Consider the following 19,396-nt stretch of genomic DNA (forward strand, 5'->3'; position numbering starts at 1 on the left):
TCAGCAGGAGATCACCAGGGGCTTGGACAGGAACTGTGGGCTCTGTGTCTGCTCCAAGGGCTACTTGTGCAACAGTTCACAGGCTGTCAGCTCCTGCTGAAGGGTGTCCAGCACTTCTAACAGCTGGGCTTTGCCCTGGGGAAGAAAATTGCAAACATTAGACTTCAACAAAGTAAGGAAGTTGCAGTATCACAACCACAACAGACTCTTTTATTCTTAGGTGCCCTTTTGTCTTGGTTTAATTTTGACTTTCCCGGCCAATGCACCAAATTAATGTCTTGAGTTTGAGTTGCCAATTTGAATAAACTTATTTTTCTTGTTGTGAGACAGAACCAGGAGCAAAAGAGTGAGGCAGGCCTAAAACTTGAGAGAGTATAAAAGAAAATTTATTAACTACACAAAAAAAAAGAGAGGAAAAAAAAAATTTCAGAATAAGATTTTTTAGATCACTCCTTCCCTCCCTCTCCCAATCTTCATAACAACAAAACAAACATATAACAAATACTTCAGCCAGTGCCCAATTTAGTCTTTCTCAGTTCACTCCTGGAGAGAGAAGCCTCTTCTTGTTGAAGTTGTAGGGATTTTTCCCACAAGAAGGAAAAAGACAGTTCTCTCGTGGTTTTATCTTTCACGATTTGCATCCGCCCAGGAACCTGCAACCGTGACGCTCCTCCCAACTCCACAGCCGTCCCAAAGCTGTAGATGTGGGCCATGTCTGTCTCATGGGGTATTACTTTTAAGAATGAAATGTTCAACCGCAAAGATTCTCTCTGTCTCCTTTCTCTCTGCTCAGGCTTCATCTTCAGAGAACCATAATCCCCTTCTTTTCTCAGGGCAGAAATTCTCAACACAGGTGCTCTTTAGTCAAATCATCTATTAAATGGAACATTTCCATCCCCCCATGTCTCTTTCCATGGTTTATAGGAATATTCAGTACATCAGTTCATTCCTACAATTTCACAAAAAGATTTTCAGCCATTTCAGCATCTTCTCATTCTCCTTCCATCTTAAAAACTTAGCTCTTACGTCACTGACTTCAGAAATCTTCTTATTCTCTTTCATATTCAAAGGAAAGGCTGGAGGCTTTGCAAATCTTATCTGAGCACTAAAGAGTTAAAGTTTAACACAACTACAAGAGTTGGGCCAGGCTCAGGCCGTGCTGGGTGAGGGTGGCTGAGGTGTCAATCAGCCTTTCTGGGGCTGGGCTGCAGCCCCACACTGCTCATGGCCACCCGGGCAGGCCCGGCCCATCCAACAGCAGCAAGAGTCGGCCTCCCCCCACGCCAGAGCCGCAGGCCCGTGGAGGAGGAAGCTGTGAAGGTCTCATCACACAACTTTTTCTCCCCCCGGCCATCGGGTCCCCCTCGTTGGCAAAGGGGGCCCAAGCGGCTTCCCGAGCCTCCCCCCCCGTATGGGGGAGGGGAAAGCTCAGGTTGGTGTTACCTGCTCAGCCGCCAGAAAGAAAAAGAGACTCAGTTCTGGATTGCCTCCTTCAAAATGTGTGTTCACGGAGCAAACTAACTTTCTCTAATTGGCTGTTGCAGGTATCCCAACCCCCACAGAGGAAATTCCCTTAGGAAGAATCTCTTCTGAGTTTCTTCTTCCTAAGTCAACCTATCACACCTTTCAAGTGGTTATCATAAAATGTCTAAATTTTGCAACCAAATAATGAATTCCTGTCTATAAAAAACGTGAGCAAATCTGGGTTCAACTGTCTTCTCTGTTTTTCTCTTGCTTCATTCCGTGCCCACTGGGGCCCCATATACCTGTGTGAACTAAGACTATTTCACAGCACCATTGCCAACCCAACCATCCACTTTGGCTTGTCAGAGAAAGACGTTTGATTACAAAGACTTGGGAAAGCTGCTCAACTCTCTCCAGGTGCACAGGCAGACAGTGGAAAGCAGAGCAGGTGAGCTGTGTATGGCAGTGGTGATGCAGAATGGACAGACAGCAGCACTTGGAGCTTTAGGGAGCTGAGCTGTGCTGCTGTTTCAAAGGGAGGAACTTTGAGCAGCATCCCTTGGAGTCCCTGTTTCTGTGCAGGACAATTGGCAGCACTTTCTGAACACTGTGCTGTGGACCCAAACAGCCTCCTCTGTTCTCCAGGAGAACATCAAGCCATGGCTCAGCTGTGGTTCTCTCTCTATTGGTGTCCTGGAAGCCACAAAAGTCAGTCTTGGCCCTCTTTTCTCTGCTTCCTCTGCAGCTGAAGGGCACAGCTTGGCTCTGGGCTGCCTGTGCCCTGGATTGCTGGGCACGAGGAAAAGCAGGCTTTGAAATGCAAACCCCAGAAGGGTTCCCATGCTATTCTCCCTAAATCCCTGTAATTAGTATTCTCCAAAACCAAGCACCCAGGCCACATCTGGTCTTTTCTAATCTTGTCTTTGTCTGCTGCCTGCCTATTAAAAGCACCTCCAAGCCATGTTCCTGGGACAGGATGTTCATTCCTTGGAGGTAAGTACAAATGTTCTGCTAATAGGAACAAAGTTTTCAAACCAAAGCCCTGGGGCTGTGATCCCTGCACGGCTCCTGCAAAGGCAGCTCCAGACCATTGGAAAGGAAAAGGAGTTTGCAAATTCAATTTTCACACAAGGAGCACAAAATGCTGTTATTAGAGGAGTGCAGGTTTGATCTGGTTTGTACAGAACTGTTCTGATGGGTAAATCTTGCGTTGCAGCAGAAGAGCACCAACACACTGGAGTAGCAAACCTGAGAAACAGCAGCCTTACACACTTGGTCATTTTTCCACTTTCTTCTATCAATGAAACCCTACAAACATTTGTAAGATACTGAATTACCCCTCAAAGGCCACATTTTAATTAAAATTTTACTAAAAAAGTACCCTGGGTGTGGTTTTGATGCATTACAGACTAGAATCCATCACTTTCTATAGATAATCTTCTTGCAAACTACCTCCTTCTCCCCAGCCTGGACCCCAGGATTTGAAATATCCTTTTCCTACCCATCTGTGTATTACTCAGTGTTTGTCCCACAAAACATGTTTCATCTTTAGATGTGATTTCTTTTCTTACCGGGCTGGGGAGTCATGGCAGGATTCCAAAGTGCTCAGCAGGATTTTCCCCAAGGCTCGCTTAGATATGTTCTTTAAAAAAACAAAACAACATTATGGCACAAGTATGTCCTTCACCATTTTACAGATATGCAACAGAACCTACGTGCAAGGTATTTGCACTTGGAAACTAAAGCAAAATGACACTGAATCCTGATTAACACAAGACTTGATATTTGCTGTATTTTCAAGCATTTTATCTTAGACTGTGCTCAGAAGACAGCAGTTTGTAAGGGGTTGTAATACCTTAATATGGCTGTAGAAAGAGAAGTAACAACTATTCAGTGGAAAATACAGAATTTTCCAGATCATGTGCCCAAAGTTCTCCTAGATGGCAAGGAGGGTAAGCAGAGCAAAAGCTCTTTGAGTCCTCTGCCAGCTCTGTGGGGAAGGTGAACTGGACCTGGTGGTGTTATTTTAGGAAGGGTCTTCTCAGACTCAGCTGAAGGACAGAGCAAATATGCTGTGGCAGGGCTGGATCTGAGATGGAATAAACATTAGCCAAAGTGAGAGCACTGTAAAAACGACTCAGAACTTGGATGGTTTCTCTCAGTGGTGCTTTTACACAAGAAATCTGGTGGGACATTACATAATGTGCCTGGAAAAGCAAACTCTCCTAATTTGCTGTCAAGACGCTCATGTGCTTTCTGGAAGATGGTCTTGCAATCAGTTTAATTAGCATTTAGAGAGCCCGTGCCTGCAGGGACAGGCTGTTCTTGCTAAAACTTTGAGAAGTGGAAGTGGAAGGGAGCAATGCTGGGAGGAAGATGTTGTTACCCCCAGGCAGAGCTGGCCCTGCTCCCTCTTCCACCTGCCTGGCTGCCCCGGGGGGGACTGGGGCACAGCGGGAAGCAGTCTGGGAATTTCACATGGATTCACATGGCCTCAGCAGCACAGTGTGAGGTTTTGTTAGTGCTGACAGGATGTGTGTGTGCCTTTGGACAGTCACTGCCCGGTGGTAGGTTCTGATGTGAATGAGAGAGTTCAGACATGAGGGTGAATGTGCTGGGAAAGTGACAGCTAATCCCACAGGTTCTGATGGGGAAGGTTTCTTAGGGATATCCCACCAGGGATTTAAGGGATTCTTGCTAAATTCTTCTGGGAGTTTTATCTCTTTAATACTGACTCAGAGTTACATTAGCAGGCAGATAAACAAAGATCCTGATCTAGAAGGAAAAATACATATTCTGGAATCTTCCTGACTTCTCAGTTCTTTGTTTTTCTCGTTTACTCTCAATTTTGGATTAGAGGATAATGAGCTTGAAGGTTCAGCCCCAAGGAGCTCTCTAGGCTTTTAGAAAGCCAGTCAAAGGGGTCTAAAAGCTTCCTGCAACCACCAGGCTCCCAGGGCACACACATGTAAAATTCTGTCTTGCTGCAAAGGATTTTCTACCTCATAGAAGGGATGAATATATTCTCAGTTTGGAAAGGACCACAAACCCAGTTCTCAGCCCCAGGACTGCCTTCTCACCATACCAAGGCTGGGAGCTGCTGGAGAAGCTGCAGAACATCCATGAGCTTCTCTTCCCCCAGGGACAGCCGAGTCCTCTCTGTCTCCAACATCTGCAGCTCCATCTTCAGCATTTCTGTCTCCTCCACCTTCTGCCGCAGCTCCCCGAGCAAGGTGCCTTTCACCTGCACAAAACACAGCAAACTGAAGGCTCTGGAGCTCTTCCTTTCTTGCCCAAGCATTGCAAAGCTGAGTTTCCCCCCTTTTGTGGTAAATGGGGCTCACTCCAGAAGACTCTGTGGAAAGGAAGTACATTTTTCAATGTGCTGCATGAAGTGAGGTATCAGGAGCTGTTAGAAAATCAGTGCTTAGCTCTTGTGCACAATGGGAGTTCATTCATCACTGAGTGCAGGCAGGCCATTCAGGAATTTTAAATACTAAATTTATTATATATTTTACACTTAAATACTGGCATTGCTACATCAACTTTCTCCCCTTTTGCATTCCTGTTGCCCTCTATAAAGCAAAACTAATTTATGTGCCCTCACCACAACCATCTCTGTATCTTGCAGCTCCTATATAGCAATCATCTGTACATTCAGTGAGACAAGAAGATGTGTCTGTCCCTGGTGAAGGGGGAACCAGGTGAGAAACACCAAGAGGAACAACCTCTCCACTGTTTCTCCTTGATTTTCTCCAGATATTGGGATGAACTTCTCATTATAGCAGTTCATAAATGAATTGCCTTTTTAATTAAGATGGCAGCTTGCATGCAAGCTCATATAGAAAACAACTGGCATTTCTTTATAGCACTACACTTGGCAGCATAACACTATTTTTAGATTTCACTCATGTTCTCCCCATCCACCATCCCCAGGTCACCACCCTGTCCTCAGGAGGAGCTATTTTGAAGTGTTTGGCTGTTGGAAGGTAGAACTTTCTAGACATGACAAATCTCAGAACTGTCTCATCCTCTGGTTTCACAAGCCTCAGACTGGAGCAATTATTAATCAGCATTTGAGAGTGCTGCCCTTCACTTGCCTGCTGAGTCTCTTGCTTGTTAGCCTTGCTGTTATTTGTCTGATTTTCCACACGGAGCAGCTCCAAACAGAAGAATATACAGCAATGAATAAGGTATTTTTGTCAGCTTCAGAGAAAGTGTCGGTGGTTTATTTATTAAGCCAATGTATTTATTAGAAGGTGCTCGAGAGAGCATTTCTCAGACTTCCTATTTGCTTTCTGCTGATTACAAGGAGAGTCACCTTTTTGACAGGAATTTTGTATTACTTGTCTGTTTTGTAGCAGCAAATTCCTGCCTTATAACTGCTGGCTAATATAAAAGGGCCTAAGAATAAATTTCCTAACAGGCTCAAAATGATTAATCCCACTGCTATTTAATTAATGTCACAGTGAGTTGGCACTATGTCTTCTTCACCTCCCCGCTTGCCTCTGAATCAAGAGCAACAGATTCCATTTCTCTTCTGGAATTTTGCATTAATCTGTTCATAATAGTGCTCTCCCAGACAAGCTGCACAGAACTAATATCCATCAGCAAAGGATGGAAAAAGAGGGCAGTGTGATGCTGCAGAAGATGATGAGCACCTCAGAATGAGGAAAAAAGGAGAAGAAAACTGGCACTACCTGCAGGTAGTTTTTTCCTGTGGACTGATGCTAAGCAGTAGAGAAGGAACTTTTGTGTTTCTGCAAGGATAAATTGCCATTGAATATTGCAAACTGTTTAAGGCAGAAATAGGATTTTACTCTGGTTTTAATTTTTTTTCCCCTAACAAGTAAACTCTTCCATTAGTTTAGTCAAGGAAGAAAATTATATGAAACACTGTCAAACACAAAGGATGGCAACATGTAAAGAAGCTGAATATTTTACTTTAAATATTTCACTGATTCACATAATCCTTCCAGAACTACTGAAAGCTTTTTGCTTTGTTTAAAGATGGAGTATAAAATACTGAACAAGCACAGGAGAAAGCAGACCATGGCAATGCACTATTTTTGTTTCATAGTAAGATCGCTGGCACTTCAATCTGTGCCCATCAGGGGCTGAAGTCTGCAGAATTCAAATAGTGAGATCACACAGGACTGCTGGGATACAGCACTGGGGCTTTAAATAATGTGGTTATAATCTCTGCTCAAGGGGAGTTGGACATGCTGCTAACCTGAGAACTAGTTTTATTCATATTTTATTATTGTTAATTTGATTGATTATATTTAAGGTATAAATATATCTAAGTAATCTCAAAGTAATGTCCATGATTAACTGGCTTTTAATTGGCTCTGCCTTATTGTTATGGAAACATCGAGCTGCAGGAAAACTCACCTGCTTCTGGTGCTGAGCATATATTGGGCTTAAATAATTCCTGACTGATCAGAAAATAACTCTGAGGAATTATTAACTTGTCATTCACAGACCTTTAACTCATCTCTTTCAGAGACTTCCTTGGAGCAGATCAAACAGCTGTGTGTGTACATTGCCCTGAGTGTAGTTATACTCAGAGCAATTCATTTTCAAAGCGTAGGACTTGTGGCTTTTAACCAAAATGAGGTGTGATTTTTATTTTTGTACTATTTTACCTGAACTGTCAGAGTTCAGGGAACTCAGAATGGTTTCAGATTTGGCTTATTCCCTGCGGGAATTACAGACTTTGGGTGTGTACATTTTTGAATTATTTATGACTTTTCATTTACTATTTAGATTATGTTTTCACAATGGAGCTGAGTGTCTGTGTGGGTTTTCTGAATACGTCGGTCCCAGGTTGGTGCTGTGAGCTCCCCTCCAACAGAAATCCTATGAATGAACTTTCTATAATCAATCCAGATGCTTAAGCTCAGCTTTTAAATAGCTTGATCTGTCAGGCTTTAAAGATAAGTGTTTAAAAGCATGAATTTTTAGTGGCTACAATAAAGATCACTAAATATCCTGGCTTTATATGGGCAGTTATAAAGTACAGTTATAACTTCAACTATAATGGTTACAGTTCTGGGAGATTTCCTGGTTTTGGCTGATGATTTTCATTTTATTTCCAAAATCACCAGCCTCTAGAAAAAGAAATCATTTAAGTGATGGCCATGTTTTTTCTTGCAATCCCTTCCATCTCCCTGCACGTTGGATACGGGCAGGCAAATCCTGGACTGGTGCAGTCCCACGCACAGGGCTGTGCCTTGCTGTCCTTCCCGTGGTGACTCTGAGCACTCTGGAGACAGCACAACGCTTTGTGCACACACTGTGGAATTAAATTGCATTGTTTGAGGTCTGCTCTCAGCCCAGCCCATAAGGAATAGCAGCAGAGGCACGTGGAAGCAAACACAGACACACCCCCACAGCCCATGCCAGAACTGCCTGGATACATTCTGTTTGTCCTTCCTGCTTTTTAAACTCAGATCTTGGGGAATTCTGTCTCTCCTGCTGTCCTGACTTTGGATTTTACAGCAAGATGCTTGAAAGCCTACAATCAATAACTAATAACTAAAATACTGCGGTGTTCTGAGCACTGACAGCTCTGGCCAAGGCACCTGACATAAATCAGAGAAGTCGGAGAAAGCAGAGTGTGCTCCTGTGGATCATTTCCTTCTGCCACAGCTCTGTAGCAGCCCTCACCCTCGTGTGTTCCTTCATGTGTGCTGTTTAATCCCCAGGAATCCTTCCCTTATCTCCTGGCTGCTGCAGTGTATGCCAGCAAAAATCCAATGTCCAGGGAGCCTTTTAGTGTCTTCAGAAGGGCTCTTCCTAGCAGAGTACTTAGCAGCTGGCTGAAGGTCCTACAGAATTCCACTCCAAAAGCTTCAAAATGTGCCAAAGCTCAAAAATGTGCCAAAGCTCTTTCTGATGTCTGCAGAACTGCAGCTCCCCTGAGCGTGGGACAGACTCTGAGAGCTCCTACTGACTGGCACGGAAATTCCTGCAGCATCTACTCCAGCACCTCACAGATTTAGAGCCTCATGGATGTGGAGTGACAGAAGGGAACGATGGCTCATTTAACACCAAACATTGTGCTTCAGCTGGCTCCGAGCTGCTTCTGTCCAAGCATTTGGGAAAATGGACAGGATTGTGTGAGGGGAGAGGCTGGAGCATCACTTCTGCATCCAAGCTGGGAATTTCTCAGGAGCTGTGGGAAGGGTTTCTGGTGCCTGCAGGTTCCCCAGGAGAGCTGTGCTAGGGTTTTGTCAGTGCAGAGGCACTGGGAGAGCTGAGCTGAGGGCTCAGAGCCAGCAGTTGCCTGCTGGGGACATGGGGAAGGCGCAGCTTCCACTCCTCAGATCCTGCATCAGGAAGCAACAGCAATTACCTCAGCCCCTTGTGTTTGCTGCTTTGTAAAAACATCCTCAGAGCTTCAGAGAGTGCTGCTCTCCACCAGAGACTCTGGAACTCTGCACGTCCCTTCAGCCTAAGCTCCGTGCCTGCTATCTTGGTGCCTTTTGAAAGTTTTAAGTTCCCTGACAGCAGCCTGCCCTTTGCCTTCTTCAAGTATTGTTCTGGTAGGTGACTGAAAAGCAACTCCTGAATTGACTCACAGAACTCAGAATATTCTGAGTTGAAAGGAACTCCCAAGGCTCAATCTTCAGTGAATGGCCCATAGTTGGATCAAAACCACAATCCTGGCATTCTCAACACCATGCTCTGACCAACCGAGCCAACCTCAGGATCCATTATTTCCCTTTGCAAATATTTGTAAGTTATTTGCCTTTTCCTAGAGACCAGAAAATGCTGCCTAGTGATTCTGCATTTATTAGGATCCTACCTGTGCTTTGCCAGCAGTTATAGCAACTCTATTTTGTCTTTTTTTGATGATATGGTTGAATAAGAAATGTTACTAGGAGGTCAAACGTGTAATGTGACCATTTCTAGCTGCTCCCTGAGTCTTCCCTTCCCTGGTAACCCAGCAGAGCCATCACATCTGAAGTTCTGGGGTCTGTTATTCCTGCAAGAGCTGTATTTGTTTCCAAAACCAGGGCAGAGAGTTCACAGTGCTGCTGCTGCTCTCGTTGACTTCTCACGTCACTACATTATTGCAGAAGAAAATGTAGAAAAATCCCAGCATCCACGAGATGCCAGCTTGAGAGATATTTGTTGTGTGATCACTGCAAGCCTTCCAAGGATTTAGCACCTGCAACTCTTCACAGTTGCTAAGTTTGGCCAGTTTAATTTTAAATGATAATTACAATGGTTGTACTGCCTCTGGCAGGTGCGTCTTCCACGGACCCTTTGGATTTCCTCACTTCCCTGATGAGGCTGATGGAGATCTGAGACCTCCTTGTTGTTGTGCCCAAGGGCTCAGGTGCCAGCAGGACCTGAGGGTGATGCACACCTCTCCAAACTGTCCCTGATGTTTCCCAAGAGATTACCTCAACTCTATAAAAGCAGCTGAAATCAGAGTAACATCATTTCGAGGCAACACATTTGACTTTTCTTCTACAAGATGTATAAAATCCAAATCAAATCTTACAACCTACCAGTGCACACCTCAGCCTGCCTTCAGACCTATCTCAGCTGGTGCAGGAGATCATTTCCTGAGCAATCACTCTGGAATCCACATTTAGGTGCTTTAATCAAATTCTTTTTCATTCCCTGTGGGTCTGTGACCACTTGGAAAGTGCTCTAAGGACTGACTTTGGCATCATACACAAAACCTACCAAAAAACCACATACATTTTAGTAGACCAGCATGTGCAGTTATGTATTTGTACTTATGCGCCAGCATAGCATCCATAACAATGGAAAAAAGTTCTTAAATTAAAAGCTCAAAGCAGCCCATAAAGGAAAATTTCTCCTGTCCTCTGGTGGGGATTAGACCTGCAACTTTGAAATCTTATAGCACGTGGTTTATTTTTATAAAATTAATTTCCTGAAGAGGAAAACTACAATGCCATGTTTACAAACCTGATGAATTCTTCTTCTAGAAATGAACAGTTCAGTGGGAAGGGACTGACAGCCATCAACTAGTCCAAGTGTAAGTCTTCTAAATCAGTGTTTGCTTTTAAATAGTCTGTATTTGATATTCAAGATGGAGTTCTCTAGGATTCATAGCACACATCCTTACCCAAGACATGCATTGATGTGAAGACATTTTAAATGAGATTTTTCTGAATAATCTAACCAGACAATTTCATCATGCTCTTTTATCATATAGACATTTCTCTAGGGCTAAAATATTCAGGATAGAGCCTGTATTTGATATCTACGGTACTGGCAAGGACAGTGTAACTTCTATAAAAACAGATTTCTGAAATAACAAATTTGAATGTCATATTCAAAATATTCCTAAATCCCTGGCCAGGGTTGGACGGTACAAAGTAATAAGATCTATTACACAAACTTTCTTTCTCATTTTGCCACTAAACCAGCAGTTATTTTTCTGGTGACATGAGCTATTACAATGGCTAAAATTATCTGATCGTATAGTTTGCATGGTTGTAGAATATGTATCAATAAAAGCCACTGTTGCGGGACACTGCTGAAAATCCAGCTCCTTGTATTCCTAAGCAGTGCTGCTGGGGGAGGTTTGGGATGAGTGAAGCTTGGGATGTGTTTGGGATGATTTGCTCCTGTTGAAGTGAATAATGCAGGGTGTGCCCTGCAGTTAATAAGTCCTTTTGTGTCATCTGCTTAAACTTTGTGTTTTACAGCACAGCTCTGCTGGCTGGTTCTCCTCCATTTGTGGAGTCAGGCTATTCTTATATCCTCAGAGAGATTTTAAAGGAAGAGAGGATTCCCCATTAATACTTCATTCCTTTTTTCAATGAGATAAAATGTTGTATTTCTATCTCAGGACTACCTGGACTAGAAATAAGAAAAATCCGTCTTTCCAGGGTTATAAACACCATTTTCTCTCCCCGACAGTCCCAACAGGGTGTGAGAAACCAAGTTAGAGCTGCTTTTATGGGCAGAGAGAGGTGAGGCACTTGGGTATGAATGATCTCACACAGATTATTGAACAGAATCTTTAATACTGGATTTAATATACATGCCAAGCAGCTTGAAATGAGAAAACACACAGAGAAACACCAGTGCATGTCCGTGCCAGCCAGCTGCAAACAGCACGAAGGCCAAGTGAATGGAAATATTAAAGTACATATTCTATTTCTGATAAGCACACAGCGCTCTGAAAATGCTCTGCTTGCCCCCAAATCTCAGCCCGTGTTGAGAACCTCTGGGCCAACACTCTTACAAAGGATGTTTTTCAACCATGTAGGGAAATATTTGCTGTGCCAGCATGTCAGAAACACTAAGCCTAGCTTTTCAGATGAGATTTTGCTGTCGGCACGAAGGGCTGGGAAGGCTCCTTGCAATTTTGGTGTGGCTGTGTCTGCCTCAAGGGCTGACATCTCCACTGAATGGGCTGTGCTGGCTCCCACTGGGCTCTCAATGCCGATTAAAGCAGCGATTGCAGCCTGGACAATAGGCATCCTCCAGGACACCAGAAAGGAAAAGCCTGGCCTAAAGGCAGGGACTTGTGCAGGGCTTTGGCACCAGATTTGGGCTGGGCTCTTCAGCCACCTAATCCCGTGTCCTACTCATTATGTCCCACAAAGAGAAGCTTGTGAGGGGTGTGCAAGAAATCTTCGAGAGGTTGCTAACCAGGAAGTTTGGGCTAAAGCTGAGAGATTTTCCCAAATTTGAGCTAATATTTATCACTGCAGCTCAGAAATTCTCCTTACCAGAGGAACAGCTAATCCATTTTAAATCCTTCTGATCTCCAGCTATCAGTGCTATTTGTGCATCTGAATGAGAGGGGGTTGTTACAAAATAATTAAACAGCATCTCTAAGCTTGGAGGTCAACTTGAAGGGGACTGCAGGAGCAGTAGCTGATGTGGGTGATATCTGCCTTCCTCTGTGGTCATTAAAATCGCGTTTTAGAAGGGGAAATTGATGTGGAGAGACAGCATCCAAAGCTGTGGTGTGGAGTGTGAGTCAGAGCTCAGCTTAGAGCCCTCTGAGATTAGAGGTGTGAGGTGAGCTTGATTCTCAGAGCTGTGACCTTGGTCTCCTGCAGATGAAGCCAAGGCAATGTTAGAAACTCAAACTCTCATTTTGTCATTTTATGTGTATTAAAGGCTGAAAGACAATACCTAGAGATACATTTCCCCTGCTTATCATGGATCTGGTGCATCCTTAGTCCTTCCCTGGCCTTTCACTGTAGTATTTAAGTAATTTCCACAGTGAATCAGGTGGAGTCATCTTTCCATTTAATACCAGCAAAGTGGGTTTTTTGGGTTTTCTTAATTAATATTTCAGTTGCTTGTTTAATCTGTGTAACCTTTCCTCAAGCTCAGCACTGTGCAGGAAGATGCTCCAAGTTTGTGGGACCCACTGGATGAGATTAATTTTGTTTTCTGTCTGCTTTGAACCTTCCTCTGCTTTCATTGCACAGTTCCTGTGCTGAGAGACTGAACAATTCTGCCCTATTCATCTTCTGGATGAAAATTTCACTGAGGCATTTCACATCTCTCCAAAGCTATCTCTCTTCCACATCTGCAAGTGGCTAAAATAATTTCCATGCCTTTCTTTTCACACATGTTGCCTTTTCTAGGCCTCTTCCAGTTTAACTGGTTTCAGTGTAAGGATTCTTATTTCAAAGACCAGGTCTCTGAGCTAAAGCCAGTCTCTTGATGCATTTTACAACTCCCAGCTCGCTTGACTTGAGTGCACAGATTAGGTTTCACATCTGGAATTGTGAAAATATCATAGAATTTGAGAGTGGTTTGGGTTGGAAGGCACCTTAAAGTTGATCTTTAGGTGGTCTTAAAGTTCCCCTGCCATAGGGGAGGTGGAACTTGGTATACCTGGATATCTCTTTTCTGTAATAAAGGACTGAAGCAGATACATTGACCAGCTCTCCTCCTGCCCTCCTTCTCCCCCCACACAGTCTCAATCAGTCTTTGAATTTCCAGTCTGGGATTATCTCAGGACACGAATCTGTAAGACCAGATCCACTTAATCCAAGTTTGGTTATAGTGCAGGAGATAATTTTCTAGAGTTTTTTTCTGTTTTTTTTCCACTTTCCTTTGGTTGTGACTGCAGTTTTCCTTAGGTTTTTTCAGGGGCTGCAGCTCTGAATTGCTGAGGTTCAGAGTCCCAGGCAAATCCAGGGAAACGTGTTGAATACCACAAAGAAGATACCCCCAGGCAGGCATGAGAGAGGCAAATATCAGTCTGGATTTTAATCATGCTGCTAAGCAGGCAGCTGAGACACTGACAAAGTTGAAAGGATAGCCAGGAGAAAGAAGGGAAGAGCACAGCAAACATGGGCAGCGATTCAGCAGGAGTCCCAAACAGAACAAATATTTGCAGGGCTGCTGAGTACCTGCCTGTGTCCCTGGAAGTGCAGGAGTTGCCTGTACTCTATTTCCTCCCATTAGTGACATTGATCAGCTCAGCTCAGCCTCCTCAGAGTCCAAGCAGGTTTCAATGCTGCCTGACAGGCTCCCCCTGGGTGCCTCTGCTCCTGGCAGAGTCCTGAGGAACACGAGGGCATTTACAGTGTGGCTGAGGGCTGGTTATGATCCAGGACCATGTCTGCTGCTGGTTCTTGCTGTAAACCCAAATCAGTGGCTCTGGACTGGGAGCTCTGCTTTCTGAGGGTCACAGCCTCTCCTGTGTTTGAGTTTGAAAGGGGTAAGGGAGGAAGTTTTTTCTTTAAAGTGATGTTTGTGTGTGAAATCCATCCTTTTTGGGATGGACTTAAGACAAGATAGGGAATCTGCTGAGCACCTAGGAAGCACCTGTAAGAGAGTCTGGTACCGGGAGCACTGTCCAAAGGCAGGGCAGGCAGATGAAGGAGGGGCATGCACAGCTGTCACCAAGCTGCTGCCTGAATTTGCAGGCACTAATTCAGGGAAGAAGAGCTGCAGAAACACTGACTGCACCTCCCCTTGGCAAACACGAATCCCTCTGGTGTAGGAGGGCTTAGCATGATCCAAATCATGCACACAAGGGCGGAGGAGGCAGCTGTGAGAGGCAGGGCTCGCTGGGTAGGGGTGACAGCACCAGCTGTGCCTTGGGCTGGGGGTTTGTCACTGTGCTGCAGCAGGGCTGGCAGGGCACTGCCACCCCTCCATGCCCAGGAAGGGATGAGCTGGGGGACAGCTCCAGCAGGGCCAGCAAACGGAGCAAGGAGGGACAGACACATGGGTGTCCCTGGGTGTGCCACTGCCACCGATTCACTCCCACACAGCAAACACGGCCAGGCACATAAAGGAGGAGTTAGCGAGAAGCCAGGGAAAGCCTGCCAGGAATAAACACTGTCCATAAGAGCCCAGCATGGGAAAAGGCAGGGAAATGGCTACACTTCCAGTGTCACAGCACACCGGGGATAAATGTTGCAGCTCCTTGGGGATAAATGAATTGTGTGCAATTATGTGACTGGATTTGAAGTCAAGCCTTTGCTATTCTTATTCTGAGAAGCTTTGAAAGACTCTTACATTTGAAATAGAATTAGCCCTTCCACTTTAAATTAGCATGCAACTTTAAAAGAAGTATTCCAAATGAAGATTATCTTAAAAGGAACATATAATTTACATTTCAAACCTCACACTCTTTGTTTTGATGTAACCCATAAAATTCCTGCTCTGCAAGGCCAGTGGACATTGCTTATTGCCTTTAACCTGTTTCAAGGTGATCTTTTTATCCTTCACTGTACTTTGGAAAAGCCATTCCATGGGACAAGAACTCATCTTCAATCTTTGGTGCTCATGCCGAGGAGAACGGGACAGACCTGACAAGTTTTGTGGTCCCTTTTAGCACCAGGAGTTGTATCATTCATCCAGAGACCCTGACAGTCATCTTGAATATGCTGGGCCCTCACAGTGTTTTTTAAATGCTATAGATGTTTAAAGAAATGCTTTTATTTTCTTTGATCTTCTGCAAGCATGCAAGGATTAACATACACAATGCTCACAGAAAGACACTGGATCAAATGGTTATTTTTGGAATTTCCTCACTTCACCAAACAGTACAGTAGCTATGATGCCACAAAACTCACTATGAATTCTTCTTGGAAGCAAAGAGAGGAAGTGTGAGTTTAGGAAGAGGCAAGGTCTTCAGAAGATGCAATTTATTAAAATACTACATTTAGTAGGATAAGTAAAAAATATATAAAAATACTGGTTTTGCTTTGGGTCAGTGAAAATATAAACTAGATTTTATTCCACAGGTCAATCTGAATCTTGGGCAGAAATGCCCAACACTTAATAACCATCAGTGAGTCCAAGTTTTGTCTGAGACAAAAAGCAACAAAAGCAGTGGACTATTAAAGTCATGACCAACTTTCTGACTTCTGCAAAGCTTTGTTTATGCTATTACAAAAGTGGGCTTTAGTTGTGTAATGTTTTTTTGTTTGAGATTCTCACTACATTGTTTTGTGGGTTTAGGAATATTTCAGCTTCTCTCTTCTATTTCTCTCTTACTATTCTGTCAGTGAAGAAGCAATGAAGTCACAGCAAGTTTGAAACCACAGGCCAGAAATTGTCCTTGTGTGTTTTTCCCCAATTCCTAGGACATGCTGAAGAGCTTTTCTATGAAATGGAGTGTCAGCCAGCTGATTACAGCTGGCTTGGGATGGGACCTAACCACCAGGAAATGCAGTGAAAGAAACAAGTGTGCTGGAAATGCTTTCTGAAGGACTGCCAGCAATTTGTTTTGGGGCTTTCTTGAAGCATTACCGTGTTGAGTTCTGTTGTTGTGTGTCTGAGGAGGAACTTCAGCTCTCTGCAGATCTGCAGCCTTACATTGGCCTGGAAGGCTCCCAGATCTCCTACAGACCCCAGCCAAAAAAATGGACAAGCAGCTTCTAATTTCCCTCTGGCTAGATTTTACAAGGTGTTCTGGAGACATTTAAGAAGCCACAAGCAGAGATTCTCAAACTCCCTTGTGTCCCAACACTGTGATTTTACAGGCACTTTTTGACAGACTCCAACCTACCTGTAGTGCTGCAGTTGTGATTCCAGCTGCTGAAGGTATCCTTGCACATGTGGCACCTCGTTAGCTCTCACTTCCAGCTCCTTCACTTTGCCAAGACTGTTCAGGACAGCGTGTCTGGCCTCTTCCACCTTCCTCCTCATCTCTGCCTGCTCCCTCTTCAGGCTAGGCTGCAATCCTCCAGGCTGACCAGAGCTTCCTGACAGCTCTTCAGCTCCTTCTCCAGCTCCTGATTGAACCCGATGCCTTCTTCAATCTGCCCATCCCTGGAGCTGGGGATGAGCTCCATTTCCTTCAGGACACTTTGGAGGCACTTGGTCTGGGAGTGCTTCTGTGTTAATGGTCTCTTACTGCCTATGAAGCAGGATCCTTCTTCTTTATGGCTGCCATGGCTCTTCTGCAGTGCCACCTGTACTGAGCAGGAACACAAAGCAGGGAGAAATTGATGTGTTTTAATTAAGACTGAAAGTGGTTGGATTGGGCTTTGTTGGGCTTTTTAAAAATCGTATATAGTTGATCAGCAACTAAAGCTACTTGACCTTTGCCAAATACAGAGACAAGGAAACAATCTCTGGAAAGTACTTTTTAATACCTAGCTTGACATTTAATTTTCAAACTACTCATTATTATGTTATTGCACAAGTTCCTGCATAGCTTTAATGTCATTATTATGGTCTGTTCTCAGGAGTCAAGTAGTGTGCTGAAAAAGGTATTTCCAATGAAGTTCTGTTCAGAGCACCTGGGGGTGTACTGGAGCTCTCCTCTTTGCTGTTTTGATTCTTCCTGGGACCTCTGACTGGTGACTTCAGGTTTGCTGCTGATTTCCTCTCCCTTTTGAAGAGGAAAATGGTAAAAGTGTCTTTGACCTGCTTTGCTGGATATTTTGAAGAGGAACAGTCATCTACTGCAAGTGCAAGTGCCACAGGTGGAGCAGAGTTCTGTGAGTGCTGTGTTAGGATCAAATCAGACCTCGCCAGACCTGCCAGAACAACTGGTCCATGCTGCCCTTCACTGCTCTGCCTGTTCCACACTCTTTCATGCCAGAGTAATTGAACTGCTGTTAAGTGTGTATGTGTTTCACTCGAGCCAGTACAGCAGAACCAGCAGAAAGCAGCCCCAGAATGAACTGGGCTCTGCAGAGGAGCCCCAGACTATTCATCAGCCTGCCTGCAGAACTGGCTCCAACTCTGAAGCCTTGTGACCACACTCCGATGAAAACATACTTCTAATATTGCTGAGTGTTATGAATGATGTTCTATTTTTTCCAATTTATCAAGCAACAAGATTAAATTTAATAGTAAGTTTTTAATAGTAACAAAATGAATACAATCAAAGTATTGGAGATGACAATTAAAGTATTGGAGATGAAACAATCAAAGTGCATATATTTAAGAATATACAAAATTTGGCAGTAAGTAATTTAGTATAATTGAGGTTCGTATAAAGCATAAGCAAAACCGACCGGGGAGGGGCCCCCCTCCGACCGGGGATACGGGGAGTGGCTCCCATTCCTCACGTACCAAAGCATCCAGGCTAACAATCCCACTTATATACTGTAGGCTACAGAAGTTTCTAGAAAGCTCCTCCTAGTTTCTATTCTTAAAATTTACGTAACTATACTGCACGGCGCATGCTCTACTAATGGGTTAGGGGGTCTCTCATCCTTTTGAGGGTCTTATTTCCGATGAAGGCTCATCATCTTCCTCAATGACCGAGGTGTGACCTGCAGGTAGCGCAGGCGCCCTGTGTGACTGAGCAGATGTTTTCCATAACATGACTCTAATTAAGTCCCATGCTTGGAATCATTCCATTTTTGCCCATTTCAAGGTTGAAGCTCTATTTCTAGGTGCTGCTTATTAGACCTACGTCCTTCTACTATTCTTATCTGACTTTCTTCCAACCTTCTTCTTCGACTCCCAACATCTGGAAGATGTCCTGTGCCCTGTCTGATCCATCTCCCCCCTTACTCTGTAACAATAGTCTTCTATTGATTTAAATACAATTTTGTTAATATAGTTACAACTTAATTAGCACGAATCACATTTATCACACTGAGGCACTTATGACTCAGGCACTGCATGTGCTTGTGCAGGTAAGAATCCAAAAGCTCCTTCTTATTTCAGGAAAAACTCTGCACGTCCTCCAGCAGCTGCCGCAGGCTGCCCTTCTCCTCCTGCAGCTCGGCCGTGCGCTCCTCGGCCCGCTCCAGCGCCACCATCTCCTGGCAGCGCTCTCGGGAGCAGGGCCCCGGCGGCCGCCGCTCGGGCTCGGCGGGGGCTGCGCGGGCGAATGTGGCTCTCGATGTGCTCGCCCTCCCGGCCCAGCGGCAGCCGCGGCCCCGCGCGGGTGCTGAAGTGGCCGCAGAGCCGCGCGTGGAGCTGGCGGAAGGTGAGCTCGGCCCAGAGCCCGTCCCACAGCCCCGCGCACTCCTCGGGCTCCGCCGCCTCCTCCGGCCCCAGCGCCCGGCACAGCGTGCGGGACTCCTCGCCGGGGATGCGGCCCGGCCCGGCCCGGCGCAGTCCCGCTGCTGGAAGAGCTCCTGCAGGGATCGGGCCGGGCCGGTGGCCAGCACGACCATCTCGTTCTCCACGCCGCGCTCCAGCCCGTAGCGGTGGGCGAGGGCGCTGAGCAGCCACTGCGTGCGCCGGGCCGGCCGCCCGGAGGGGTCCCAGCCCTCAGGCGGCTCCATGGCGCCCGTCCGGCCCGCGGCGCTGCCCGAGCATCCCGAGCCCCGGCACGGAGCGCTCGGCTCGCCCTGCACGGACCCGCGTCCGCCTTTGTCCGGCAGGAGCAGGGACTCGGGCACAGCGGGCAGGTGCCACCCTGCTCTCTTTGTCTGCCAAGCCTGAGCCCCAAGTGTGGTTCTTAGTTCTTTGCTAATTTCTCCTTGGTTGCTCTCTAACACAAGCACGACTAGCATCGCACAATCCAGTTTGACAAGTA

General features: G+C 45.3%; 1 protein-coding gene across 1 annotated transcript; it reads right to left on the reverse strand.

The window, feature by feature from the left end:
• On the reverse strand, positions 1 to 19,142 carry EFCC1 (EF-hand and coiled-coil domain containing 1). The gene is given in 9 exon segments (XM_088171774.1): positions 1 to 135; positions 3,041 to 3,106; positions 4,550 to 4,708; positions 15,478 to 15,529; positions 16,457 to 16,622; positions 16,625 to 16,915; positions 18,584 to 18,720; positions 18,722 to 18,963; positions 18,966 to 19,142. Coding segments are annotated over 9 exon segments (1,425 nt in total).
• Positions 19,143 to 19,396: the final 254 nt, after the last annotated feature.

Source organism: Sturnus vulgaris, chromosome 11 (genome assembly GCF_052056855.1).
Source record: "Sturnus vulgaris isolate bStuVul1 chromosome 11, bStuVul1.hap1, whole genome shotgun sequence".
Classification (NCBI taxonomy): Eukaryota; Metazoa; Chordata; class Aves; order Passeriformes; family Sturnidae; genus Sturnus; species Sturnus vulgaris.